This window comes from Procambarus clarkii, chromosome 55, assembly GCF_040958095.1.
Source record: "Procambarus clarkii isolate CNS0578487 chromosome 55, FALCON_Pclarkii_2.0, whole genome shotgun sequence".
Lineage (NCBI taxonomy): Eukaryota > Metazoa > Arthropoda > Malacostraca > Decapoda > Cambaridae > Procambarus > Procambarus clarkii.
The window spans coordinates 11694932-11704653 of NC_091204.1; the positions used below are offsets into that span (position 1 = coordinate 11694932).

A 9722-nucleotide genomic window follows, 5' to 3' on the forward strand; every position below is an offset into this window, starting at 1 on the left:
ATGTATTCATTATATTACACAACGTCCTCGGCAACTGTCCGAACACAGTCGCCCTCGCCAACTGTCCGAACACAGTCGCCCTCGCCAACTGTCCGAACACAGTCGCCCTCGCCAACTGTCCGAACACAGTCGCCCTCGGCAACTGTCCGAACACAGTCGCCCTCGGCAACTGTCCGAACACAGTCGCCCTCGGCAACTGTCCGAACACAGTCGCCCTCGCCAACTGTCCGAACACAGTCGCCCTCGCCAACTGTCCGAACACAGTCGCCCTCGGCAACTGTCCGAACACAGTCGCCCTCGGCAACTGTCCGAACACAGTCGCCCTCGGCAACTGTCCGAACACAGTCGCCCTCGGCAACTGTCCGAACACAGTCGCCCTCGGCAACTGTCCGAACACAGTCGCCCTCGGCAACTGTCCGAACACAGTCGCCCTCGGCAACTGTCCGAACACAGTCGCCCTCGGCAACTGTCCGAACACAGTCGCCCTCGGCAACTGTCCGAACACAGTCGCCCTCGGCAACTGTCCGAACACAGTCGCCCTCGCCAACTGTCCGAACACAGTCGCCCTCGGCAACTGTCCGAACACAGTCGCCCTCGGCAACTGTCCGAACACAGTCGCCCTCGGCAACTGTCCGAACACAGTCGCCCTCGGCAACGGGCGTTGGGCTGCTTCTTCTATGCTTATAAATTATAGGCTTTGGCGGCTGCTAAGTATTGTCCTCGCTACGCCCTAGCTACCGTTATACGTACTCCTCGTTGGGCTTGGGGGTGTTGTCCGGTAGTTCGGCTATGTCCTTGAACACGCCGGTCGGCCGAGCGGACAGCACACTGGACTTGTGATCCTGTGGTCCTGGGTTCGATCCCAGGCGCCGGCGAGAAACAATGGGCAGTGCTTCTTTCACCCTATGCCCCTGTTACCTAGCAGTAAAATAGGTACCTGGGTGTTAGTCAGCTGTCACGGGCTGCTTCCTGGGGGTGGAGGCCTGGTCGAGGACCGGGCCGCGGGGACACTAAAGCCCCGAAATCATCTCAAGATAACCTCAAGATAGCTCTGCCAGTTTGTCTTTACGCTGATTGTCTTCGCTGGAAGAAGACACAGCATCCAGCGTTGATACCAGAGATGAGTTTCTTGGCCTCGTGTTGAGGCGCTCAATCTCTTCAGGTGTCAGGCCCAGACTGCTGTCATGTTTCTTTTTCTTTGTTGACTGTGAAGATGCGTGCATTACCTGGTTGATACCTGGTTGATGGGGTTCTGGGAGTTCTTCTACTGCCCAAGCCCGGCCCGAGGCCAGGCTTGACTTGTGAGAGTTTGGTCCACCAGGCTGTTGCTTGGAGCGGCTCGCAGGCCCACATATACCTGGTTGATGGGGTTCTGGGAGTTCTTCTACTGCCCAAGCCCGGCCCGAGGCCAGGCTTGACTTGTGAGAGTTTGGTCCACCAGGCTGTTGCTTGGAGCGGCCCGCAGGCCCACATATACCTGGTTGATGGGGTTCTGGGAGTTCTTCTACTGCCCAAGCCCGGCCCGAGGCCAGGCTTGACTTGTGAGAGTTTGGTCCACCAGGCTGTTGCTTGGAGCGGCCCGCAGGCCCACATATACCTGGTTGATGGGGTTCTGGGAGTTCTTCTACTGCCCAAGCCCGGCCCGAGGCCAGGCTTGACTTGTGAGAGTTTGGTCCACCAGGCTGTTGCTTGGAGCGGCCCGCAGGCCCACATACCCACCACAGCCCGGTTGGTCCGGCACTCCTTGGAGGAATAAATCTAGTTTCCTCTTGAAAATCATTGACCCAGACGACTGGGACAAGTGTGAAACAGGTGAATTTAGAGATCTTTCACTGGTGGACATGACATCTTTTACACCTTGTGGGGTATTTGGGCTTGATTCTGATTAATTAATAATTAAAATAGTAAATTAAATTACGAAGGACCACCCGCTTTTAAAGTAAAGAGGGAAACTGAGAATTTCAGATCATTAGATAAAATTCTAGAGAAAACCAGTGACTATGGATATGACTAGAAAGCATGATCATAAGAATAATTAATGGGCTGTATTATTAAAGAAACAAACCTCAAACACCTACATTGGGGGGTTATTACTGGAGGTCAGTACGTCCAGGAATCAGTGTGGTTCGTTCACTAATTCAATTAATAATAATCTAATCCTATAAATAATGCTGAATATAATATCATTCACATAAAGAAGAACATGAATATGAGCATAGTAATGAGTTACAGTAAATCACACATTATGATTAAACATTCTGAATGTATCAAATTGCAAGAATATGGATAAAAAGAAATAAGCCTTAGCTGGTAGTAGGTTCCTTTAGATAACCATGGACGTCCTCTTAATCTCCAAGTCTGGTACACTGACGAATGGCACGGTTAACATGGAGAAGACAGCATGAGGAATTCGTCTCTCGAGCTGCAAGATAAATAACTACCAGTAGCAATTGATTTAACTACTCAATTCATATTCAAGATTATTGATATCTACAGATGGAATTCTAATCACCTGTTATTAGGTGTTATCTCGCCGCGTGACGAACAATCACCCCGCTATTATTAAACCCATAAATGATGCATCAAATAAAAGGTACTTAGCTGTAGGCACTGTATAAGTATTAAGATTGCCGTAATTTCGCATCCCAGGCTCCGGTGAACCTATCCTGGATAGTGATGCGTTTCAAGCTGGCTGATCACATGTCGTCAGGAACCAAGTCTAGGGGTCCCTTATTTAACACCAGCACTAGTTGAAGATATTATCTGCAAGGTCGTTCACGCCTCACAGTGGCGGCTTTCATCTGTGGATGGACACACTTGTCCTATTTGCTGGACAATGGCGTCTTTTGTGAGTACGGTAAGCGCAGCTTTGCCTCCTTTCGGCTCTGCACGTGTCCGCGTCCCGACTGCGGGGGATGGCGTCCCTCCAACCCACGCCGAGTCGACGTTCATAACACAAATTATTGTCTTGAACATTAATATTTCTCGCATTCGCGCTTGAAACTCTAAAGACTGGACGGGTTTATTATTTAGAGGAACGAAATATTATTATTTAACTATTTAAGAATAGTAAATATATAAGGGAGAGGAATTAATGTCTCCCCATGGCATTCATTGATGACGTTAACTCTAACGCGAGGTAGACGCTATGATTCTAACGCTCTATTCGGCTTTTAGTTAGAGAACAATTCGTCTGCAATCAGTTGTCATACAGAATGCTTTGATTATGGAGAATCGTATTTAATTCTCACACAAATTGAATATAATGTGTTTTACTGTAAAGAAATCTGACGCAATACTGGCGTCAGGTGACGTGAGAATTCTAGCCTAATGTACAGATGAATTATTAGTACAGGAGAATTCTACGAGTTGTTAATTTTACTTAATACAATATTAAGTATGGTTAGTAATAAGTAATGAGAATACAACAATGCTGTATTCGATGTTGGAAATATCCAACACACCTGGCCCTTGTGAAGTGGCAAGAAGTGCTGTCTGCAGAGGCTTACCGCTGATGTCCTGCAATGTGATTATCTTGATCTTGGTTATCTTGAGATGATTTCGGGGCTTTTTAGTGTCCCCGCGGCCCGGTCCTCGACCAGGCCTCCACCCCCAGGAAGCAGCCCGTGACAGCTGACTAACACCCAGGTACCTATTTTACTGCTAGGTAACAGGGGCATAGGGTGAAAGAAACTCTGCCCATTGTTTCTTGCCGGCGCCTGGGATCGAACCCAGGACCACAGGATCACAAGTCCAGCGTGCTGTCCGCTCGGCCGACCAGCTCCCTGTATTCCCTGTATTGGGGAAATTATGAGGCGAGTGTCGATGATTGAGCTTGTGGTACCCGGGCATGGGGGTTGGTCTTGTACTTGCGGACATTGCCGTCTCTGTACCCCTTATAGTGGTAGACGATGTCGACGTCAGAGGGCGCGATGGATGAGGCGTTCTCTAGGTCGTAATGCTCAGGACCTAGACGGGGACTAGGTAGTGGGTGGTAGTGGCCCCTATACCCATCCTGTGGGTGGTAGTGGCCCCTATACCCATCCTGGTTGATACCTGGTTGATACCTGGTTGATGGGGTTCTGGGAGTTCTTCTACTCCCCAAGCCCGGCCCGAGGCCAGGCTCGACTTGTGAGAGTTTGGTCCACCAGGCTGTTGCTTGGAGCGGCCCGCAGGCCCTCATACCCACCACAGCCCGGTTGGTCCGGCACTCCTTGGAGGAACAAATCTAATTTCCTCTTGAAAATGTCCACGGTTGTTCCGGCAATATTTCTTATGCTTGCTGGAAGGACGTTGAACAACCGCGGACCTCTGATGTTTATACAGTGTTCTCTGATTGTGCCTATGGCACCTCTGCTCTTCATTGGTTCTATTCTACAGTTTCTTCCATGTCGTTCACTCCAGTACGTTGTTATTTTACTGTGTAGATTTGGTACTTGGCCCTCCAGTATCTTCCAGGTGTATATTATTTGATATCTCTCTCGTCTTCTTTCTAGTGAGTACATTTGGAGAGCTTTGAGACGATCCCAATAATTTAGGTGCTTTATTGCGTCTATGCGTGCCGTATATGTTCTCTGTATTCCCTCTATTTCAGCAATCTCTCCTGCTCTGAAGGGGGAAGTGAGTACTGAGCAGTACTCAAGACGGGACAACACAAGTGACTTGAAGAGTACAACCATTGTGATGGGATCCCTGGATTTGAAAGTTCTCGTAATCCATCCGATCATTTTTCTGGCTGACGCAATATTTGCTTGGTTATGCTCCTTAAACGTTAGGTCGTCAGACATTATTATTCCCAAATCCTTTACATGCTGTTTTCCTACTATGGGTACATTTGATTGTGTTTTGTACTCTGTATTATGTTTAAGGTCCTCATTTTTACCGTACCTGAGTACCTGGAATTTATCACTGTTAAACATCATGTTATTTTCTGATGCCCAGTCGAAAACTTTATTAATATCAGCTTGAAGTTTTTCAATGTCCTCAGCCGAGGTAATTTTCATACTGATTTTTGTGTCATCTGCAAAGGATGATACGAAGCTGTGACTTGTATTTTTGTCTATATCTGATATGAGAATAAGGAAAAGCAGCGGTGCAAGGACTGTACCCTGAGGTACAGAGCTTTTCACTGCACTTGGACTAGATTTTATATGGTTGACAGTTACTCGCTGAGTCCTGTTTGACAGAAAACTGAGTATCCAGCGTCCTACTTTACCGGTTATTCCCATTGACTTCATTTTGTGTGCTATCACGCTATGGTCACATTTATCGAAAGCCTTTGCGAAGTCCGTGTATATCACATCAGCATTCTGTTTCTCTTCTAATGCCTCAGTGACTTTGTCGTAGTGCTCAAGTAGCTGTGAGAGGCACGATCTTCCCGCTCGAAATCCATGTTGGCCTGGGTTGTGAAGGTCATTGGTCTCCATGAAATTGGTGACCTGACTCCTAATCACTCTCTCAAATACTTTTATGATGTGCGATGTTAGTGCAACTGGTCTATAATTTTTTGCCAATGCTTTGCTCCCTCCCTTGTGTAGAGGGGCTATGTCAGCTACTTTAAGTGCATCTGGTATCTCCCCCGTGTCCAAGCTCTTCTTCCACACTATACTGAGTGCCTGTGCTACCGGCACTTTGCATTTCTTTATAAATATTGAATTCCATGAGTCTGGACCTGGGGCCGAGTGCATTGGCATGTTTTCAATTTCTTTTTCAAAATTTAGTGCGCTCGTGTTTATATCAGTTATATTTACAGGGGTTTGAATATCCCGCATAAAGAAATTGTCTGGATCTTCCACCTTCATGTTGTTTATTGGAGTGCTAAACATGTCCTCATACTGCTTTTTTAGGATTTCACTAATTTCTTTGTCATCCTCCGTGTATGAACCTTCACTTGTACGAATAGGTCCAATACTGGCAGTGGTTTTTGCTTTTGATTTCGCATATGAGAAGAAATATTTTGGATTTGTCTTTATTTCCTGAATTGCTTTCTGTTCTAACTGCCTTTCTTCAGTTTCATATGAGTGTTTCAATTTCCGCTCGATTTCTTCAATCTCCCTATTTAAATTATTCCTTCTTTGACGGGAAATTCGTGTCTGCATAAGCAGTTCCGTTATTTTTTTCCTGCGTTTATAGTGTCGTCTGCGTTCTCTTTCTACGTTAGATCTCTTTCTGGCTTTCCTCAAAGGAACATGTTTCAGACAGACTTGATACGCTTCTGAAGTCAGTTTTTCTATTCCTTCTGTAGCTTAAGAGTCACCAGTCTCTTCGGAGGCGTGGGTTCGGATCCCACCGCTGCCACCATTGTAACGGGGGGTGGGGGAAATAGCTCTATCTTGTCCATTATTCCACCCCCCAGTTAACTAACGAGGCCGGGGGAAACAGCTCTCTCTAGTCCGTTATCCCGTCCCCAGTTAGCTAACTATTCTAGAGCACCTCCGGAGTTCCTAAGGCAACCTCTCTCGTTCAACACCTTGTAACCTAGGTATTTGACTACCTAGGTGCTAAGACTACAAGGCGCCGTAACTGGATCAGTTACCCGAAACTCTAGAGAGAACTCTAGAATACAGAATCATTGCCACAAACGTATAAGAGAAAACGAAAGGAAAGAAATGAATAGTGAAGTAATTGGTGAGGGTTTGGGGTAAGAGGTAGGGAGGTGGGAGGAGCGAGGAGGGTCATTAGTTGAAAGTGAGAGTTTAGAGAAGGGTGGAGGGAGAGGTGTAGATAGGTAGAAGTAGAAGAGTAGATAGTAGAAGTCGAAATGCTGCCACCATCCATTCATGATCATTACATACAAGACAAGGAATGGAACTTGCCTGTATCACAAAATTCTCAAAAGATGTTATCATGAGTTCATTATTAGTATGTTCCCTCTGTACCATGTACTCATTAAAATCAGGGAACCAATAATCCCCGAGGAGGCTTTCTCACCTCAACTCAACTCTCTAGGAAACACAGTGAAAGACCATTTAAATAATAAATTCATAATTATATTTCACATGAAGTATCATAATTTAGCAATTCAATTAAAATGTTCCAGTTTAATATGCAAAGTGAGTCATCATCCAAGAATTCGAGAACCCTACAACTTGACTGCCCCTGATCATCACACAACATATGTAAACACGACCAAGTCACCTAAATGTTCACTCACCGAGGACTGAGTCTAAGTTGAATAGAGAGGGGGGGGGGGTCTGCAATTTTCAGGCAGCGTCACCCCCCGTCTGGTGACGGCCTATCTCGACGGCTGGCCTCTGCTCTGCTCCGCTGGCCGGTCTCCTATTGCCTTCTCGCTGGATAGCTCTCCGAGTTTATATTGGGGAACCTAGTAGCTAACTCCGCCCACAAGTAGATAGCCTCCGGCACTACCAAGCCACTCCTTAAACGTCGGCATGTTTGAAGGCTACCCGGCTCCAATTAAGAGCTTAGCGGAAGCAAGGTGAAATTCTCATGATCTGACCTCAGGTCACTTGGGGTCGTTAACGGTTAGAGGTGTGAGATCTCAGGCAGACAACTGGCGCCTCTCCGATCCTTGTCTGTGACTCATGTACTCTATGTATGTATTAACCTAAACCAAACACTTTTACAGTGTTACACCACTACCACCCACAGGATGGGTATAGGAGTCCACTACCACCCACAGGATGGGTATAGGGGCCACTACAACCCACAGGATGGGTATAGGGGCCACTACCACCCACAGGATGGGTATAGGGGTCCACTACCACCCACAGGATGGGTATGGGATCCACCACCACACACAGGATGGGTATAGGGGTCCACTACCACCCACAGGATGGGTATAGGGGTCCACTACCACCCACAGGATGGGTATAGGGGCCACTACCACCCACAGGATGGGTATAGGGGTCCACTACCACCCACAGAATGGGTATAGGGGCCACTACCACCCACAGGATGGGTATGGGGTCCACTACCACCCACAGGATGAGTATAGGGGCCACTACCACCCACAGGATGGGCATAGGGGTCCACTACCACCCACAGGAAATAGAGAAAATAAATTTAGTGATTATACTAATATACAAACCGCCAGATGCAACGGCTGAGGAATTCACAGAACAGATAAGCAAAATAGAGAATAGCCTTGATAATTTGGAGAACCCGATACCTGATATTATCTTCCTAGGTGACTTCAACTTGCCTAGTCTCGGGTGGAAAATAGCAAACAATAATATTATACCAGGAAATCTATCAGGACCTAACCAACCACAGATTAGAGAACTACTTAGATTCTGTGACAAATTTTCACTCAATCAGCAGATATCGGAGCCAACGAGAAATGAAAATATTCTAGATCTGGTGTTTACGAACAATGAAGACATTATCAGAGACATTACGATATCAGATACCACATACTCAGATCACAAACTCATTGAAGTGCAAACGACCATCAATACTCAGAATAGACCTAAAACGTTGATAAAGCGAGAGGGGCTATTCAGTAAATTCAATTTTAATAATAAAAGAATAGACTGGGAGATAATAAACAGGGAACTTACAAACATTCCATGGGGAACTGTTCTAAATAATACAAGTCCTACAGAAGGAATAGAAAAACTGACTTCAGAAGCGTATCAAGTCTGTCTGAAACATGTTCCTTTGAGGAAAGCCAGAAAGAGATCTAACGTAGAAAGAGAACGCAGACGACACTATAAACGCAGGAAAAAAATAACGGAACTGCTTATGCAGACACGAATTTCCCGTCAAAGAAGGAATAATTTAAATAGGGAGATTGAAGAAATCGAGCGGAAATTGAAACACTCATATGAAACTGAAGAAAGGCAGTTAGAACAGAAAGCAATTCAGGAAATAAAGACAAATCCAAAATATTTCTTCTCATATGCGAAATCAAAAGCAAAAACCACTGCCAGTATTGGACCTATTCGTACAAGTGAAGGTTCATACACGGAGGATGACAAAGAAATTAGTGAAATCCTAAAAAAGCAGTATGAGGACATGTTTAGCACTCCAATAAACAACATGAAGGTGGAAGATCCAGACAATTTCTTTATGCGGGATATTCAAACCCCTGTAAATATAACTGATATAAACACGAGCGCACTAAATTTTGAAAAAGAAATTGAAAACATGCCAATGCACTCGGCCCCAGGTCCAGACTCATGGAATTCAATATTTATAAAGAAATGCAAAGTGCCGGTAGCACAGGCACTCAGTATAGTGTGGAGGAAGAGCTTGGACACGGGGGAGATACCAGATGCACTTAAAGTAGCTGACATAGCCCCTCTACACAAGGGAGGGAGCAAAGCATTGGCAAAAAATTATAGACCAGTTGCACTAACATCGCACATCATAAAAGTATTTGAGAGAGTGATTAGGAGTCAGGTCACCAATTTCATGGAGACCAATGACCTTCACAACCCAGGCCAACATGGATTTCGAGCGGGAAGATCGTGCCTCTCACAGCTACTTGAGCACTACGACAAAGTCACTGAGGCATTAGAAGAGAAACAGAATGCTGATGTGATATACACGGACTTCGCAAAGGCTTTCGATAAATGTGACCATAGCGTGATAGCACACAAAATGAAGTCAATGGGAATAACCGGTAAAGTAGGACGCTGGATACTCAGTTTTCTGTCAAACAGGACTCAGCGAGTAACTGTCAACCATATAAAATCTAGTCCAAGTGCAGTGAAAAGCTCTGTACCTCAGGGTACAGTCCTTGCACCGCTGCTTTT

The 9722-nt window shown here is 45.9% G+C and overlaps 1 protein-coding gene across 1 annotated transcript; it reads left to right on the forward strand.

Moving 5' to 3' along the window:
• LOC138352886 (uncharacterized) lies at positions 1-687 on the forward strand. Its single transcript, XM_069305440.1, has one exon. The coding sequence runs from the start codon at positions 1-3 to the stop codon at positions 685-687; it is 687 nt and encodes a 228-aa protein (XP_069161541.1).
• Positions 688-9722: the final 9035 nt, after the last annotated feature.